The sequence below is a fragment of the Sinocyclocheilus rhinocerous genome, unplaced genomic scaffold (genome assembly GCF_001515625.1).
Source record: "Sinocyclocheilus rhinocerous isolate Xijiao unplaced genomic scaffold, SAMN03320098_v1.1 scaffold3477, whole genome shotgun sequence".
NCBI classification, from domain to species: domain Eukaryota; kingdom Metazoa; phylum Chordata; class Actinopteri; order Cypriniformes; family Cyprinidae; genus Sinocyclocheilus; species Sinocyclocheilus rhinocerous.
The window spans coordinates 355,822-375,745 of record NW_015667279.1 but is presented as its reverse complement, the minus strand read 5'-3'; the positions used below and the strand labels follow the sequence as shown (position 1 = coordinate 375,745).

General features: G+C 36.1%; 1 protein-coding gene across 1 annotated transcript in view; it reads right to left on the bottom strand.

Annotated features, from left to right (window-relative positions):
- Window positions 1-5,031: 5,031 nt before the first annotated feature.
- The window catches only part of pard6a (par-6 family cell polarity regulator alpha), a 35,352-nt gene continuing 20,459 nt past the window's right edge, over window positions 5,032-19,924 (bottom strand). The window contains exon 3 of the mRNA XM_016545221.1: window positions 5,032-6,798. Coding sequence (XP_016400707.1) covers window positions 5,921-6,798 — 878 coding nt within the window. The 3' untranslated portion in view covers window positions 5,032-5,920. The remainder of the gene's footprint in view (window positions 6,799-19,924) is intronic.

Below are 19,924 nucleotides of genomic sequence, written 5' to 3'. Positions count from 1 at the left end.
TTGTCGAGATCATCTTAGTCATGTGATGATGTTCCTGCCTCAAAAGACAATGGAGCAGGATGAATGGAATGGAGTACAGCAAGCTGTGCACAATTTACTTCTATTATGATTTTAATTTTATTTGAGTTTTCTTTTAACAATTGTGAAATGGGTTACCCTCTACTTAGCATGATCCTTTAAAAACCTTTAAAACAACATAAAAAAGAAAACCGATTTAAAAAAGAAAAAAAAGAGACATACCTATGTACTGGAAACATGATAAAGAAATATTGTACTCGTTTAATTTTGACAGAATTATTTTTATTAAAATACACATCCATGAGCAAATTGTGTCCATTTTGTATTATTTTGTTGTTCTTGTTTCTTCGTATGGAAATGAATATATTGTTCCTGCATCTTTGCGGTAACTGCATTTTTGGCATATATATATATATATATATATATATATATATATACATACAATGTTCTTGCATAGATAATCTATTCCTACAAAATACACTTTTTATACCGAGTCCATAAAATGTGTGTGGCTCAGGATCAGATGTGTAAATACTGTTCAGGATCTATTGTAAAATGCTTTCATGCATTGGATATGTTTATTCCTGTCAACTCCATTGAGATATGTGCCTTATTACACCTACATTTGCATGAATTCATTTTGCAGATTGGATGCACTAAAAATGTTTGTGGGGGAAAGACGCAATTGATTAGAGAGACTTGACAGTAGTATTTTATAAATGCATTTGAATCTAACAGAAATATTTATTCTGCGTACTGTATATTGTATATAGGGAAAATAAGAGAATTAATGCACATAGGTGGTTTGATGAGGGAGTGAAAGGTTAATGGTCCATCACATGCAGCAGGTCATTAGTCTTTCTAAGAAGCTGTACCTGGATGATCCTGCACCTTCAGACTTTCTCTTGACCCCCTTCTTGAAGATGGGCTGCTTTTCTTGAGATGTTTGGATGTTGAAATACATGGACATCACCTCTGGCCCTTCTGTGAAAAAATCACATTATGTGTGTTGGTGTTTATAAATAATTATAAGACCATAGCTTGCCATCTTCTTAAACTCATAACTAAGCTTTAAAGCATGGAGAGCAGTAAATATTTAATGCTCTTTAAATGTGGGAAATTCGTCACATCAAGTTCCTCTTCATAAAGCTCACGGTTGACCACCACAGATCCGCCATCACCCACTGAAACACGGGTCAAGTGATAGTAAATCAGGTAAAGTAGAAGAGAAACACTTAATTTGAAAGAAAATGTAATTAGCTATTTTTATTATTACTTGAAGCCTTGCCGTCCTTTTACAAATAAACATGTCAGCGGGAAGTTGTATGCTGACTTTCCCCTTTACAGGTAGGCTAATATTGGATTACATTTACATCTCTAGATGTAGGTCATAAAAATTACAAAAACATGGCCTTAAGGACGTAACTGAAATTAATGTACAACTGAGAGCATTTACGCTTTCACACCTGAAAGGATCGGTTAATCGGTTACCCGGATCATCAGTGATAACCAGTATAACCAGTCTTTCCAAAAAAAACCCGCCGTTGAGCATTTTGCTTAGATTGATGGACTTTCTTGGTGTGTTTCTGTGCATGTTCATTATGCTGTATCAATTTACAAATGAGCTGTTATGTAAATTTTGCAGGTGAGAATCGTGAGCCGTAACTATAGAAACAGGTTTGAATCGTCACTACCAGCATTAGACAGCAGAGAGCGCCATTTCACACCTCAACCGATGACCGGGGTCCACTAGAGGGCCTCAGTAAACCTCGAATGCCAATATGTCTTATTATATGTATTATTTAAATTACTTTGAATATATAGTTAACATGCCAAATATATTTGCATACTATATTTAGATAATATGCTACACATTTGCATATTATTTTGTACTTATCAGGAACTCTACAAGCAGTTTACAACTTTGACAAACAAAACCGACAATTAATCTGTCCCCTCAACAGATGTCAGTGGCTTTGAACATTTGTATTGGTTAATTATGGGTTTTTGCTGATGTGTTTATTATAAAGTTATAGGCTAGATGAGGGACAAAATTAAGTTCTGAAGAAATGTCAGCAATGTCCAGTTGTGCATGTTTAGACCAGGGGTGCCCAAACTCGGTCCTGGAGGGCCGGTGTCCTGCAGAGTTTAGCTCCAACCCTAATCAAACACACCTGAACCAGCTAATCAAGCTCTTACTAGGCATGCTAGAAACGTCCCGGCAGGTGTGTTGAGGCAATTTTGAGCTAAACTCTGCAGGACACCGGCCCTCCAGGACCGAGTTCGGGCACCCCTGGTTTAGACCATCTGTGGAATCACGAAAACAGATTTTATTTTCTTTAAAAAGGAGCAAATTTAGCATGCTGAATTTTGCAATTAATTACGATTATTTTAATGTACTAACAGTCCTAATTTTCTGTTTTAGAAAAAGCAACTCTGTTATGATTTTAATAGACATACAAGAGGGGGAAAATCACAGCCCGTGTTACAAAGGTTGAGAATCACAATCGCTCTAGTCAGAGCGATTATTGATTTCCTGCAATCTGAGAGAAGGTATCACAAATCTAATGTGTCCTTTATATGTAATGCAATAATGCTCAAATTCTTTGTACTGTGGGTGAAGTGCATCCAGCTTCTACATCTTGCTAAAAAAGAAATAACCAGGTTTTTCCATATTTTCTCTGAAATTATAAAGAACATAAACCACAGGTCCCAAAAATTCTATGCATCTATCATTTTGGTTAAATATATGAACTACAAACATTCAAAATACACAATTACTAAAAGACTATAGCGACAAAATATAGATTGATTTGATCATACTAATCGTTGCAAAATTTCAAGTAAAAATTTAAATTTTGTAAAAAGAAAATACATAACCTAAATACATTTTAAATACTTTTATTATCTTGATAGAACATTTTATAATCAGCGTATAACATTCACAGTATTGTACACCTTGACCCATCTGATTATAATAAAAACACAAGCATCTAAAAGATTTTAGTTTTGTTTGTGAAACTCAAAAGAAATAGAAACCTCCTTTCCAGAATTCTAATATACATACAAAAGTACAAGAATAAGAAAAATACTTTCCATATTTTACACATATATAAAATGCTCTTTTTTTTTTATAAAAAAGGGCTTCTAGTGTACAAAAGTGTCCGTCATTTCATATTACTATTTATACATATACATTGACATACACAAAAAACATAATGCTCATGTGGTATTATCGGTGCTCCGGTTGTGTGCTGTTCTATGTAGTTTACATGCCATCACTTTCTCTTTAAAATCCAGCTCTCTCTTCATCTAGAGTATGCCAATAAAACCTATTCAATTAAATATAGAAAACAAAACAAAGTGACAGTTCACGCTTCTCCAGATGTCTCTTGCTATACGTTTCAAATCACCCTCTGGTTTCATTTGTCCTCACTGTCTGCTGTGAAAACCCCAGGCAATGAGTCACTGAGTGTGCAGTTGCGCAGATGTTACGTCTAGATTGTTCAAATAAACTACATTCTCTTTCAGACTCAAGGCTACCTTGATAAATGTCAGTTCTGTGGCGAAGTAACACCTCATTTGTTTTGCTGATCAAGTTAAACCAGATAATGCTGAGCAGATGAGGCTACACCTTCATGAATCACGCCCATCATTTATGACACGGAAAGACTGGCTTCCTGATTCATTTTACTGGTACCTGCTTCTAACTGAAAATGTAAAACTCAAGATGTCCTTCAAAACATTTGGAATAATTAAAAAAAAAAAAATGTGTGACCGTGGACCACAAAACCGGTCATAAGGGTCAATTTTAAATGAGATTTATTTGGCTGAGATACAACTGTTTGAAACTCTGGAATCTGAGGGTGCAAAAAACTGTAAATATTGAGAAAATCGCCTTTAAAGTTGTCGAAATGAAGTTCTTAGCAATGCATATTACTAATCAAAAATTAAGTTTTAATATATTTACGGTAGGAAATTTACAAAATATCTTCATGGAACTTGATCTTTACTTAATATCCTAATGATTTTATTTCGATAATTTTGACCCATACAATCTTTGTATTTGTATATTTTGGCTATTGCTACAAATATACCCGTGCTACTTATGACTGGTTTTGTGGTCCAGGGTCACATATATTAGTAACATCTTCATTTATTCCTAAAACTATTATGATGAAGGAGAATTAGCTGATCAGTACAGCTGGAAAAAGCGCTGAGATTTTTTTAATGCATTTCACCATCCTTTCTCCATCATGGTTTGATAGACAGCCTTTGAAGCGCAGGACGTCCCGAGGCCGGTATCTCCACAGTCTAAACAAGCGTTCACCTGGGAGCTCGTTGCCTGAAAACAGCACTCGGGTCTGTTGGACATTAGAGAAACCAATATTTGGCTCCAGGACTGACAGTGTCCATCCACCTCAGTGCCGTTTCTGTAAGATTATACTTTAAAAATAAGAGCGAACACACTCATGCAGCACACACTCACCGTGGCTAAGAAAGCCTCACAGCTTTGGCCATCAGGAGTGGACTGTGTGAAAAAAGTCCCAATGTGCAGAATTCTGGCCTTTCCAAACATGAAAAGAATTTCCTTTTTTTGCTCTTTACAGAAAAACTGAGCACACCGGAGAATGGACAGACTGAGTCAATGAGAGGTCAAGTCTTTCTGAAGTTACACCTCACTGGTGCCAGTTAAGTATATAGATTCCTATTTTTCCGGAGGGGGAGAAAAACTAAAAACAAAGAGGGAAAACCGGGTTGACATCCTTCAACAAGAAAGAACCTGTGTCAATGTTTTTTAAACATTTTATCAACTCCCCTCATGTTGTTCCAAACCTGTTTAACTTTTTTCCTCTGTAGAACATAGAAGATGACATTTTGAGAAAAGTATCTGTGTTTTTTGTAAGTCAATGGTATCCAAACTACTGGGTAACCAAAAATCTTCAAAATATCTTATTTTGTGTTCCACAGAAGACGGAAAGTCAAACAGGTTTGGAATAACATGAGGGTGAGTACATTTCCAAGAAGTTTTATTTTTGGGTGAATAAACTTTTAATGCAACATTAGACAGAAGAGGAACCCAAAAAGAGGTTTCCATGTCCTTGCTTTTTTGACACCAGAGATGATGAATGTGAAAACTAAGCCAACTTGGGAGTTAAAATGGCTTTTATACAAACAATAGAGTGACAGAATAGAGTAAAAATATCTTTAAATGTTTTCATATTTGGAATGATCTACACTTCCCATCTCGAGACATTAAAAATGTGATTAATAAATGCTTTGAATTGATGACTTGATTAGAAAAAAACACTTTAAAATCATCATGTAGAGCACATTTGGTAGACATTTTGAGTTTGAGAAAGCACGATCAGCATCAGAATGAGATGAGATGAGCAAACAAGCATGATCAACACTGATCAGATCCGGTTTAACACTTATATTTTCCTCCACCTCCTCATCATCATCTTCCATCATCATTACCATCATCATCAACGCAAGAGGCATCATAAAAAGTGAGAATGAATCCAAAACAAGACACGCATCATTTCCACAGAGGCAATTGGTTTGTCTCTGACGGCCTCTGAGGTGCAAGTGTTAACATCAGGCGCCCCAGTAGTAGCTAGCACACTTCTGAGTCAACAGAGATGAATATGGTTGATTTGTCCCAAAAGAAGAAATAATAACTAGGGGGCCATAAGGCACTTCCATACAGTGACAGCCACATGCCCTCACACACGGGCAAGATTGTGCAACCCATGCGGCCGAGGGTCCTCATTCATTGGGGAAGAATGTGAATAGGTTGTTGTTTGTGATAGTAATGGCTGAGAAATAACAGTCAATGATATAATAGTTCCTTCATTTTCTTATAAATGTGCATAAAGGTTTCAAAACCTACTGTAGCTCACAACGTAATGAAGTTGCCATCCTCTCTCATACTTTCTTGGCTACTGCTCGTCTTGGTGGGGCTGCCGTTGTGTGTGGGTGTGGTCAGGGAGCTTAAAGAGCTGCTACTGGGCAAGGAAACACTTTGGGGGAGGGGCCTGTGCGCAAATGCACCCGACGACAGGGCGTTAGCATGGCTGCCATTGCCATTAGTCATACGGTGTGGCATGTACGTCGACAGGTTGTCGTTCTCGAGGATGAGGTCAGTATCATCGTCACTGTCACCCTCAGCCACACTGTTGCTGTTGCTGTATTGGCTGGCATTCTGTGAGGCGGGGCTGGGGGCGGAGTCATGTGAGAGGGCAGAGCTTCCCGAGCCAGCGGAACTGTTGCCAGCAGATGTTTTACTCGCACGGTGCATCGTGTTGTTCACCCGCTGATTTGCGGGTTTCACTGTCACGATGAGGTTGTGGCTGTTAGCCACCATCATGTCGGTGACCTGGTCCAGTGATTTACCTGCCACATCGATACCGTTCACCTCAAGAATCTCGTCGTTGACTCCCAGCAATCCTGTGCTCTCTGCTAAACCGCCTTTTACCAGGCGGGAGATGAAGACGCCGGGAACCTTCTCTACCCCTTGGGGAGTGACGCGGACGCTGACGCCGTCTCGGATGTAAAAGCCGAGGGGTTTGTTGGTGCCGTGCTTGTGCAGACGGACACGGAGATGCGTCTCGGGTAAGATGTCCACATCTATGATAGAAGAGATCTGCCGGAAATCCTGCGGAAGGCCGATGAGCAGCGCTGGTTTGGACTTCTGCTTTGGTTGATGCAGACCAGCTAGGCCCTTTTTTCTTCTCTGAAGAGAGCCTGTTGGGAAGGGCACGGAGACATCTACATCTGTGGAGAGAGAGAAACTAGTTATTTATATTTATATAGAGAGAGAGGGGAAAAACCTGTTGTGTGTGTGTGTATACATGTTGAATAATTACACTGAAATTAGTCATATATATGAATATTTGCTAAGAAAACTACAACAATATTAAACCATTGATATTACAAATATGTGTCCATAATATATATATAATTTATAAAACATTTTTGAAAGTCTCTTATGCTCACCAAGGCTATATAAATATTGTGAAATATTATTACAATTTAAAAGAACTGTTTTATTTGAATATATTTTAAGATGTAATTTATTTCTGTAATGTCAAAGCTGAATGTCTCATGATCCTTCAGAAATCATTCTAATTTGCTGATTTGATGCTCAAGAAACATTTCTTACGAATATCAAAAACATTTGTGCCGCTTAATATTTTCGCCAAAACCATGCTATTTTTTTTTTTCAGGATTCTTTGATGAAAAGAAAGTTTCAGCATTTAATTGAAATGGAAATCTTTTGTAACATTAATCTTAGCCTCTACTGTCACTTTTGGTTAAATGAATGCATTCTTGCTGAAAAAAACAAAACAAAAAAACTTTCAAATAAAAAATAAAAGTGTACAGACCCACCAATACATATATTACATTGCAGCCTGGGAATAAAAAAAAAAATGGTGCAAAAAAACTGAAATTGAATATAGAGAGGGAACCTCATTTTGCTTCCCAGACAACATTTAAGGTGTCCTTAAGATTCAGCTGAACAAAACTGAGAGGCGTGCTTCTTTCATCTCCTTCCATCCAATTCCTCCTGTCGACTGGCCTCATAAAGAAAGACTCTCCACCTCACAACTCCAAAATTAGTCCACTAAATTTAGAATGATCTACTGTATACACCACACTGGCATAAAATACTGTTCCCTGTTACTAAAAATGAATTCAAGGAGATACAAAGTGCCTCGCTGTGATTCACCATCTGTCCTCAGTATCACATCACCATGACCTCATTTAGAAAATTGATCCCCGTAAATCAAATTTAGATTTATTATTTTCAATGTTCTCTGAAAGAATTCAATATGACATTGATTGCTGAATGTTTATATCGAGCAATAAGGTTGGAAAAAAACAGAAGAGACCCGATCATAATAAAACCAAGAGGCAGGAATGGATGGATGAACAAACAAGGATTGTAATAAATCTGTCCAAGGAACTTGCAATAGGTCAAGGGTCACGAGACGGAATCAGATTAAAAGGCAGATTCATCAAAGCCTCTCTCACAGCACATTATATTCACTGTTCAGAAGATCCAAACAATCACAGCTGATATGTCTGACTAGAAAAAGGAAAAAACAAGACTTGCTTTAGCCGATGAGCAGGTAACGGAGAACAGAGAGCCCTCCTGACAGGAATCTGGTGGGAGGTAACATGCGTCAGCAGGGAGAATGTTTTTGGTTATTTTTAAACTGCGGCAAGGGTTTTGTGCGTGGGTCTTTGCATAGAGGTCTTTTTGTGATTATGAGCGCACAGCCTTCTGGGAGTGGAAATAGCAGGAAGTCATCAACACCTTCCCTTCAGTCTGCTGACTAACATTAAACTGTGTGCGTGTTCTGCAGTGCGCACATCTAATTCTATAGTTTAATAATAAACATTCTTGATGTTTACATGTTCAGAAGATTTCGGGGTGTTCTGAGTGGTTGCCAGGGCATTGTTCTATGGTTATACTAAGGTTGCTACACAGTTGCTAGGTGGCTATTTACTGGTCCAAGTCAAAAGAGCTCACCGGCAAGTCTGTATATGCGTTTATCCAAGTTGCAAATTCAATTTATGTGAAAAAACAATATCGCAAAAAAAACATATGTGAATAAGGCAGTGGTTAGATCCCATGTTTTCAAGAGAAGCAAATCATCACTTTCTTGCAAAACTGCTGCAAAATAGAAATGAAACTAGCTTTTTGTAACAGAACAATAAATAAATAAAAATATATATTATATTATATATATATATATATTATAGCTTACAGACAAATGCATACATTAAAGTTTTTTTTAATGTATCCACCTTAAGTGAGCGAGCGTACACCTTATGTATTATTTGAAAATGTATTTGTATGTTGGTGTTTCCATCCAGCTTTTTTATGTAACATCCTAAAATATGCATAGAACAGTAGGGACGGCGGTGTTATTTTATTTATATACTATTATAGTATGGTAACACTTTAGAATAGGGAACACTTATTCACTATTAACTACGACTTTTCCCTCAATAAATTCTTAATTTGCTGCTTATAAATAGTTAGAAAGGTAGTTGTTAAGTTTAGGTATTGGGTAGGATTAGGGATGTAGAATAAGGTCATGTAGAATCAGGCATTAATATGTGCTTAATTTGTACTAATAAATGGCTAATATTCTAGTAATATGCATGCTAATAAGCAACTAGTTAAGAGACCCTAAAATAAAGTGTTACCTATAGTATTTATTTTTAGTCAGATATACATATTTTTGGTTTTAATTTTAATTTGGTCTTTTCATTAGTTTTTAATTTAAAAAAAAAAAAATTTCTATTTAGCTTATTTTATCTTTTATCTATCTTTTATTTATTTTATCTAAGTTTTAGTAATTGTAGTACTTCAACTATAACATTTTATTTAGTTTGCGAATTGTTTACTTTTTTTTAAATTTTTTTTTTAGGTTTTTCATATTATATTTATATTTTATTTCAGCATTATTTCAATTAACAAAATTGCTTTTCAGTAGCTTTTGTTTTAGTTTCAGTTAAGAATAGCAACACTGGTGGATGGAAACCTGGCTAGCGATATTCGTGTCCCACACTATGGCGCAAGTTCCTTCCAGTTCCTTTTTTCATCTGCCAGGCATAAATCCTAAATATGATCACTTAGAAAAGTAATAGCAAACCTCTCCTCAACAAGCCACATAACCCATAGCACGAACTGTGTACAAATTTTAGCTTAATAGCAATGCAAATCTTGGTAGAGCATCATGCATATCTCACAAATCTCCAACATCTGAAAATGCGTTTCTTGGTTCAATAGAATTTCAAACCATCTGTGCCATCTGAAAGAAAAGGCCCAGCATGCACCTCAAGAGGAGATCACATGATGGGGATTATATTAATTAGTCGTTTGACTACAGGCCCAGGTTTGTCTTAAGATCCACAAACAGTAGATTACCAACTCACATTTAATTAATTACCATCAGGCCCCAGGGGCCTGCATGTGGACGGGGTGATGGGCGGTGAACTCTGACCCCTGTGCTCATATGGAGGGATATGTTGAGCAGAAGAAGGCAAAAACAATAGAGATGCACAAACCATTGTCTGTGCATGTGTGACCTCATATTTAATCTGCATAAATGTGTAAATATTTATCCAGAGTGCAGACGGTATCATCCATTACACGTGACCGTCTATGTGTGGGTGTGCATATAAAGACTGAACGTAGCTTATATAGTATGCAACACACAGCACCCCTCTCCCTGTCTCACTACGTTAGTCTGGTGTCTGGACCCCTACAGAGATCAGGACAGCCTCTGTTATTAAACCTGCTGGCTGGAGAGCGAGACGGGCTGCCCAGGGAGGGTGAGTGGGAGGCAGAGCGGGATCCTGGCAGACAGGCGGGTCAGAGATGGGCATAACGGGCTGGCCTTAGGCTTTACAGCAGGCCCAACAACCCTCCCGGTTAATACTAACTCCCAACCCTGCCCCTGAAATGATCATTCTGTGTTACAAGTGCTAATTTCTGTGGGTGGTGCGTGTACATGAGGTCCGGGAATTGTATATCTCATAAACATTACTTATTAGTGAAATGACGTGATGTATTGCTTAGAGATCAGAAGCTAATGCATTGAGCTCTCAAGGATGATTAAAAGTCACCATCCCCATAGCAATCTCTCTCCCACACACATATTCACACAGACAAAATGTCCAAGGCTTTTGAACTGTGACTAATATGTTCATAAACACAAAAAATAAATAAATAAAAAAGAATCTATGACAATTTATATTCTAGGCAGTCGGTACAAGCTTGTGTGTTCATATGCAGTTTGTGTGCATCTTTCATCATCTTGTGTGCCGCCAATAGTTATGAACACATTGAGAGCTGTGATGTCCGATTCACTACCAAATGACTCTTATGAACCAGCTCTTTTTAATGAGTCAGTCAAAAAGTTTATATAGCCGTTTGAATCAGACTTGCTGACTGAGTAAATATAGTTCAAAACCGTTTCACAACTGACTCCATCACTAAATCACAGCTCATTTTTGTTTAATTCAGAATTAACCAAGAACAACTGATTATAATTAGAAATGCATGCTTGTTTGCATTGAATTTGCACTGTAATAAATGCATTTTTAAAAACATTCAAATATTTCACTAAAATATAATACAGTAAAATAATAATGTAATAACATAATTATATATAAAATAAATATATTTAGAAAAAAATATATACAGTATATAAAATATTAACTATAACTGAAATATATCATTGTTCATTGTTTAGCTATTAATATATTTGTATAATATTAGTGTAATATATTTAGTCCATATATTTATATGTTTAGTCCAAATGTAATGTGACATTTATACCAAAAAAACAAATGGGAATTAAACCACTTCTGAACAATCATCTTTAACTATTATTTCGTCAACTAAAATCTTAAATGTTTAATTTTAGGAGCCCTCCTTGGTCATTTTTTTAGTCTGCAGCTTGACAGTATATTGAGAGTCTGAAAACCCACTTCCTCCCCTCAGTAACCCTCTCAAACAACCTTAGAACCTGAAAGTAATATAACCATAATACGAGTAATCAAATGACCCCACTTATCACCAACCTGTTTCCACAGCAACCTCGCATTACTGTGACACTGTATGTATAGTTTTAGTTGGGTTCAGATTGTGATGCATTTTAGCTCCAAGTCGGACAAGTATAACAGCATTACTGAACCATTTATCACATTATACTAGTCTGAGTGAGAAAGCAGCTAGTATTACCAATATCCACGTGCAGTTTAGACAGTTTAGGAGACAAAGACATCTCCCTCAGCTTTTCTCTCACGCAATACCAGAAAAAGAGTATTTGTCTTATTTAGAATAAACCTCACGTCTAAACCATAGTGGATAGAAAGGTGCAGCAATAAACCAGAACCCAAACACCAGACTGCAGCGAAAGTTTTTCACAAGCAGTGACTCACCTGAAAAATACAATAAAAACATCAAAACTCTCACCAGGTGTCTGAGGCCTGCAGGCACAGACTGAGCAGAGCTTTGTGAACACTGCTCTCTGGATTACAAAGATACAGAGAGACTTTAGAGACTTCCTCAGGCGCAGCGCACACAGAAACATCTGTGTCTGCCGACGAGATGCTTAGTATCTAGACACACTTTATGCCTTTAGTTCACACAGGTGTCCTAGTAGAGTAACATATCATAGGTTAATCATTTTAAATATGGACATGTTAAAGTATATTTGATGTTTTGTGTCTATATTCGCTATATTAAGTCCATTTGCACTAAACAGACTCAGAGTTCATGACAAAGTACTGTATGGTAGTGTCATATCGTCAAGTCTGTGAGATCGCCGATACACGATATTATCATGCTAATTTATTTAATTATTTACTTACTTAGTTTCATAGCCAGAGAGTGAACCAACTCCAGGGTAAGGCTAGAAGCATATTTTAATATGACTGAATTTTTATTTAAAGAGGTCCTATTATGCTCTTTTACAAAGTCTTGATTTTGTTTTGGGGGTGTACTAGAACATGCTCTCATGCTTGGTGGTTCGAAAAACGACATTATTTTTCACATAATTTACATTATTACAATACCTTTCTCCCCAGCCTAGCGTCGCGTCGCGCCACATCTTTAAAATTCAAATACATTATTTTCTATGAGTGTAGGGACACCGGCGGCGCCGTTCGGCGTCTGTCCGCGGCGCCCAGCAACGTTGTGTTATACTCAGGGGTGTGAAGTAACGACTACACACTGACTAAAATTAAAAAAGTGAAAAAGCATAATAGGACCCCTTTAATATGATAACAATTTAATAGAAAAATTGTAAGTTACTAATTATAATGCTTACATTTCGTCAGTTATTCAAACGGCAGCTACAGAAAACGAGCAAAAACATTTACATTATCAAAGAACATCATTACTGACAGTCTAGCACGAGTTTATGCACTTTAAAAAACACTCCTGTTATAATCAGTGAAGCTATCTACTCTGTATGATGAATACAATACATCTCTAATACTTACATTGCACGTACATCTGCACTTTGTTGTTTATGATGAGAGAATTCACGAGAGAGCAAAATTCGGTCAGCAAGCGTGCGCATTGAACAACAAAACGTCTCCGGTTACTGTCGCAACCTCGGTTCCCTGAGAGCGGGAACGAGCCATTGCGAAGATCGCGGTGGGAACTCCTCCCCTGCTCATCGCGATCTTCGCAATGTAGAGTGAATGCTCGATAGGGAACTCCGGTGTTTCAGCGACGAATCCTCTGAACGCCTCTTATTGACCATTGCATTCATAAACTCAACGGAATCGTGTGTGATTGGTTATAATGCACAACACTGTAAAAAAGCGGAAAAAGAAATATGGAATAAGAAATAAGCCCCAATATCAATTAGATAGTATTACTAGCCTAATAATAATAATAATCGTCTTGCACAGATATCCACAGGCGATATCTCTGACTATCATCGATACACGATTTTGTCTGTCGGTACAAGCCTTCTGTATGGTGTCAATAGTACATTCATGTCTTGTACAGAAAACAACACTGAGGTACAAGAACTGTTCAACAAAACCTCAATTCTTCTCAAACCACTATCAGAATCATTATTTCCTCTTCGGTTCCTTGGTGAAGTATATTATTGTGGAACAGGATAGCTTATTGACTTACTGATACTACCTCCGGGCAGTGTGCTATGCTAGTATAGGAGAGCTTATTTACCCAGCGTTAACACCTAATAATGTAGTGTTATGGCAAGGCTGGACAGCTTATTGACTGCGACCCTACACAGCACATCGGTAGGTTATTAGCGGAGTCATATATCATGCTGACTGTGGAGCCAGTGTCTCTCACCAGCAGAGAATGGTTGCTGTGTGTCTGACGAGGTGCTGATGTGATGCTGGCCCTGCATTGAGAGACAATGTATCTAATATGTCACCGATGGAGTTTTGGTTCCTTGCCACTGTTGCCTTTGGCTTGCTTAGTTGGGGACACTTAATTTCTGGCAATATTGTCAACTTGATTGCACAGATGCTATTTGAACTGAACTGAGCTGGACAATGACATCACTGAATCAATGCTAAACTGTAAAATTGAGTGTTTACTATTGTCCTCTTGCATTATCGACACACTATTTTCCTGTTTAATACTGTAAAGATGCTTTGACACAATCTGTATTGTATAAAGCACTATATAAATAAAGGTGACTTAACTAATATGCGACCCTGGAGCACAAAACCAGTCTTAAGTAGCACGGGTATATTTGTAGCAATAGCCAAAAATAGATTGTATGGGTCAAAAGTATCGATTTTTCTTTTATGCCAAAAATCATTAGGATATTAAGTAAAGATCATGTTCCATGAAGATATTTTGTAAATTTCCTACCATAAATATATCGAAAATAAATTTTTGATTAGTAATATGCATTGCTAAGGACTTCATTTGGACAACTTTAAAGGCGATTTTCTCAATATTTTGATTTTTTCGAACCCTCAGATTCCAGATATTCAAATAGCTGTATCTCTACCAAATATTGTCCTATCCAAACAAACTATACATCAATGGAAAGCTTATTTATTCCGTTTTTAAAAATTGACCATTATGACTGGTTTTGTGGTCAATGGTCATATGTATCAGCAAAATTTAATGTAATTCGTACGACATGTTTTATCCCTATAGAGAAAATTTTTTATCCTTATGCAAATTTACAGCTGTCAAACATTTAAATTATTAATCAAAGTAATGATATATCAATTAATGGCATCATTCATTAAATTCTAATTAATATATTAATGCAATATATTAATATTAAATGATTTTCTTTTATGCCAAAAATCATTAGGATATTAAGTAAAGATCATGTTCCATGAAGATATTTTGTAAATTTCCTACCATAAATATATCGAAAATAAATTTTTGATTAGTAATATGCATTGCTAAGGACTTCATTTGGACAACTTTAAAGGCGATTTTCTCAATATTTTGATTTTTTTCGAACCCTCAGATTCCAGATATTCAAATAGTTGTATCTCTACCAAATATTGTCCTATCCAAACAAACTATACATCAATGGAAAGCTTATTTATTCAGTTTTTAAAAATTGACCATTATGACTGGTTTTGTGGTCAATGGTCACATGTATCAGCAAAATTTAATGTAATTCGTACGACATGTTTTATCCCTATAGAGACAAATTTTTATCCTTATGCAAATGTACAGCTGTCAAACGTTTAAATTATTAATCAAAGTAATGATATATCAGTTAATGGAATCATTAATTAAATTCTAATTAATATATTAATGCAATATATTAATATTAAATGATCTGTATGATTTAATATTAATATATTCAATTCATATATTAATTAGGATTCATATATTCTCGAATTTCACTCTTAAAAATCTGAATGAACCCTGATACACACACACTTTATTTACTACATAAATTATTGTAGCCTATATATTATATGCCAGTTAAATAAATAAAATATTTAACATTATTATTACTAGTAGTGGTAGTATGTTATTTTATAATTATTCAATAGACAGACAGACTGATAGATAGATTTGTTTATATTTATTTAATTACCATATGAATAATGTATTTATTAAACAAAGAAAGAATGAATAATGTATTTATTAAAAAGAAAGAAAGAAAGAAAGATTAAATTGACAGCCCTAGTCCCTTGCCAAACCTCTTCAAAATGTGTTCTGGTCTTCAGTGCTGTCACTCTGCCAGGATTTTGGACAATGTTGTCTCTGTCAGTCTCTCTGTAGACTGCAGGCAGGTATAAAGCACAGGTGGACAAGCTTGTCAAGATGAATAAAACAGGGCGGCAGCAGGAGAGCAGAGAGGAGCAGACACCTGATGCTGTTAGAGGAAGTCAGGTGACACTGCCACATCACAGGTGTGTTCACGTGGATCTCTGTCTGGATCTTATTACCTTCATGGCCTAGTGACCGAGAAGCATCCCTTTCCGTTTGTGCTAAAAAGAAAACCTACATTTTGATTTTTAACCTTTTTACTGCTCTAAATATATTTTCAAGTGCTTGTTGTACAGTGGATGATTAGCTGCTTCATAAATAAGCTTAGAGTGCATTTTCAAGACCTTTTTCTGCTAAGTACAGCCAAACTCAACACACAAACCTCTACATGTACTGAAGGTTCTGCATTGTTCTGTTTATGAGGGCAGTGTGAGGACTGTGACCTGTTAATACGGGCACTAAAATGAATATGCTCCACTCGCCAGTGTGAAAAAGACCTAATGTTATCACCTATTGCGAATCTCGGATGTAGGATGTTTGTCTAGTTCTGCATCTGTCCCATGTATATACTTCCACCTCGTCTCTCAACAGTTGTGCTTATGGATTTGTTTGGGTGTGGCTGTCTGGAGTTCACACACACACACACACACAAACAAATGGTACGTGTGCATGGCTCCTCATCCTCTGTTACCACCATCTGGAGACAAAGCCTCAGCCATATGGTCACCACAACAACGGCAATCCCCACTGCCACACGTGCACAAGAGTTTAAGATCCATTCAAACTTAGGGCTGAACACTGAGCCACTTACAGACACAGACTTGCACATTCATAATGTGTTTTTGATCTCAAATAATGACAAAGTAACAGACAAATAATAAACCATCTGGTTAGATTTGATTTCTGCACCCTCTGAGAAACATACACTCTTAAAAATAAAGCTGCTTCATGATACCATAAAAGAACCTTTATTTTTAAGAGTGTACACTAACAGTTATAACACCACAAATACTGTACATGAGACAAATTAATGCTCACATACAGTACTGTTCGAAATTTGGGGTGATATACGATTTTTTTAAAATGTTTTGAAAGATGTCGCTTGCATAAAAATGTAGTAAAAACTGTTGTATTGTGAAATATTATTACAAATCATAATAACTGGTTTCTATTTGAATATATTTTCAAATATAATTTAGTCCTGTGATGGCAAAGCTGAATTTTCAGCAGTCAGTACTCCAGTCCATTGTTACATGATCCTTCAGAAATCATTCTAATATAATTTGGTGCTGAAGAAACAATTCTGGTCATACTTTATTTTGTTAGGTCAAATTCTCGCTATAAACAAACAAATTTTGCCTCAAACTCCTAATATGCTGATTATTAATAGTTAGTAAGGTAGTTGTTAAATTTAGATATTGGTTATAATTAGGGATGTAGAATATGGTTATGCAGAATCTGTGCTTTATAAGTACTAATAAACAGTCAATATGATAATAATAGGTATGCTAATAAGCAACTAGTTAATAGTGGAAATTGATCAAGTGTTACCACATTTCTTATTATTATCAATATTGAAAACCGTTGTCCTGATTAATATATTTTTGGAAACTGTAATACTTTTTTTCAGGATTCTTTGAGGAATAGAACGTTCAAAAGAACATTTATTTGAAATATAAATCTTTTTGGAAAATTATACATCTTTACTGTCACTTTTGAACATCTTAAAGAGCTATTGCTGAAGAACAAAACATTTATTTATTTTAAAAAAAATCTAAAAGAATGAGAAACTTTCTGACCAATGGTAATGTATATCTTTACTCTTTGAATGGTAGTGTATATCCTGCAATAAAGAGTTTTGACGGCGAGAGTGCAGTGTACTAATGTCTATGGGACTAATGCTTTTTTCTTTTGGGATTACTTCATAGGCCGATGAGAGCTGGCTACTAATCCCAAATGAATAATACTTTTACACACACACACACACACACACACACTTTTATACACACAAACACAGCTCACATCTATTTGACAAGTGTTTATACATCTTGAGAGCTGAGCGTATTCACTGAGCGTACAGATAGTTCACTCCAATTCTGTCATCATTTTCTCACCCTCATGTATTTTCAAGCTCATATGACCTTTTTTTCTTCTTCTGTGGAACAGAAAAGGAAATGCGAGGCAGAATATAAAGTAACACAAAAGTAGCCTATACTGTATGACTCATGTGCTACATTCCAAACCTTCTGTTATGCTGGTGTGTAACGAAAGTTTTGCCACTGAAAGTGACAAAAATGGCCATGTAGTGAATTCCTCCTCCTGTTATCAATGTAACATATTTCATTCTATTTTAGGCAATACATTATTTCTAGTGATGAGTTTAACAGTGCCTCTGCAGATACTTTAGTGACCTTAGAGAGTGCTATAGTGAATTTATTGCTAACATAAAACAGCTTTTGACAAAAAAGGCAGCTCATGCTGATTTTAAAGCTTATGCTCAGCAAGACTACTAGTAAAACAGTAATTTGTGAAATATATTATTCTATTCTATTTTTTTTCTGAAGTGTTACATGATCCTTTAGAAATCTGATATGCTGATTTGGTGCTCAAGTAACATTTCTTATTATCAATATTGATAACTATGATGCTTAATATTTTTATGCAAACTTTTTCAGGATTCTTCGATGAAAAGACATTTTTAAAAAACAGTATTTATGTAATAGAAATCTTTTGTTAACATTATAAAGGTCTTTACTGTCATTTTTAAACAATTTAGTGCATACTTACCAAATATCAATAATCTTACCAACTCCAAGTTTTGAACGGTAGAGTTTATTTACTGTACTTTCATATTTGATGTTGATTTGATAGACAACAGTTATAAGTGTTCACACTAAAAATTTTATTCAGTTGTAGTATTTGCAGCATGATTATATGTGGTTAAAAGAAAAAAACACCTTCAAAAATAAATGAAAAATGCCCTTAAATATCCCGCAAATATATTTATGATGTCTACTTTTGTACTTTTAAGATTTTTTTTGAGCTTTTCACATTGACTTTTACTGTAAGGAAACAGCAGTATGTTCTCCTTTTGAGTTATAGAAGAAAGAATGTCATACATGTTTGGACGAATAAATGATGACAATGTTCATTTTTTGGCTGAACTTATCCTGATGGCAAAGCATAAATTTACACTCTTTCTTTACAATATAATCAGAAATATGAGACTACACAGATCTACACATACACAGAATTATCGGAATACAAATGCTTGCCTATATGTTGCTACTCCCACTTAGTTAGTTAGTTAAACAGTAAAATGAAGTTCTCCCAATGAAACAAAGAGTTCTTCCTATGTGCACTTCCTCCTTCAGGTGATGAGGAAATACTGTTTCTTCCAAGTTCCTTTGCTATTTATGAGATCACACTGACATAGAACGATCCTCTTCTCATCTAATATGTTTACTTGTAAGCATTCTAGTGTGGTGCTTGCACTGCTAAATGCTGTGTTGAATGGAAAGAATGATAAACAACTATTCCCAGCACCGTCGCTGACTATAGAGGAACTATACGAACAGCGTGCATTCTCTTCATAATCCGCATGTCAACAGCTGGCGGGTCGAGCAAGCATTCTTTTTTACTTTGCACCGTCGAAGACTGCACACACCCTTATATTTAACACATTTCTGTGCATGTTTTTGCTTATCATAATGCATATTTCTCTGAGAATACAGAACGCCTTTCTGACATAAATTTTTCACCGTGTTTCACAAATGGCCCTATAAATAAATGTAAAAACAACGTGTCATCCAGGGAGTGGTGCATAAAGGCCACTATCAGAACCCAGTCTAACATTAGCCACAACCAGTTTACCAAGTATGCAGTTAAAAATGGGAGCAATGTCATCTCAGTCACGGAATCTCCCCTGTGTTTCTCTCGCACTACACAGTACCTTGCATTTGTATGGCTGTCATGGTGATTGGCCGGTCGGTCCAACTCAGACATGCCTTCGTTCTTTCATTTGCTCTTTGATTGTCTTGGCAATATACTGGCTACTGACCTGTCGAACTGTCAACAGTCAAGCAGATGTGTACTGAAAAATCAAATGTAAACATCGGACTGTAGACT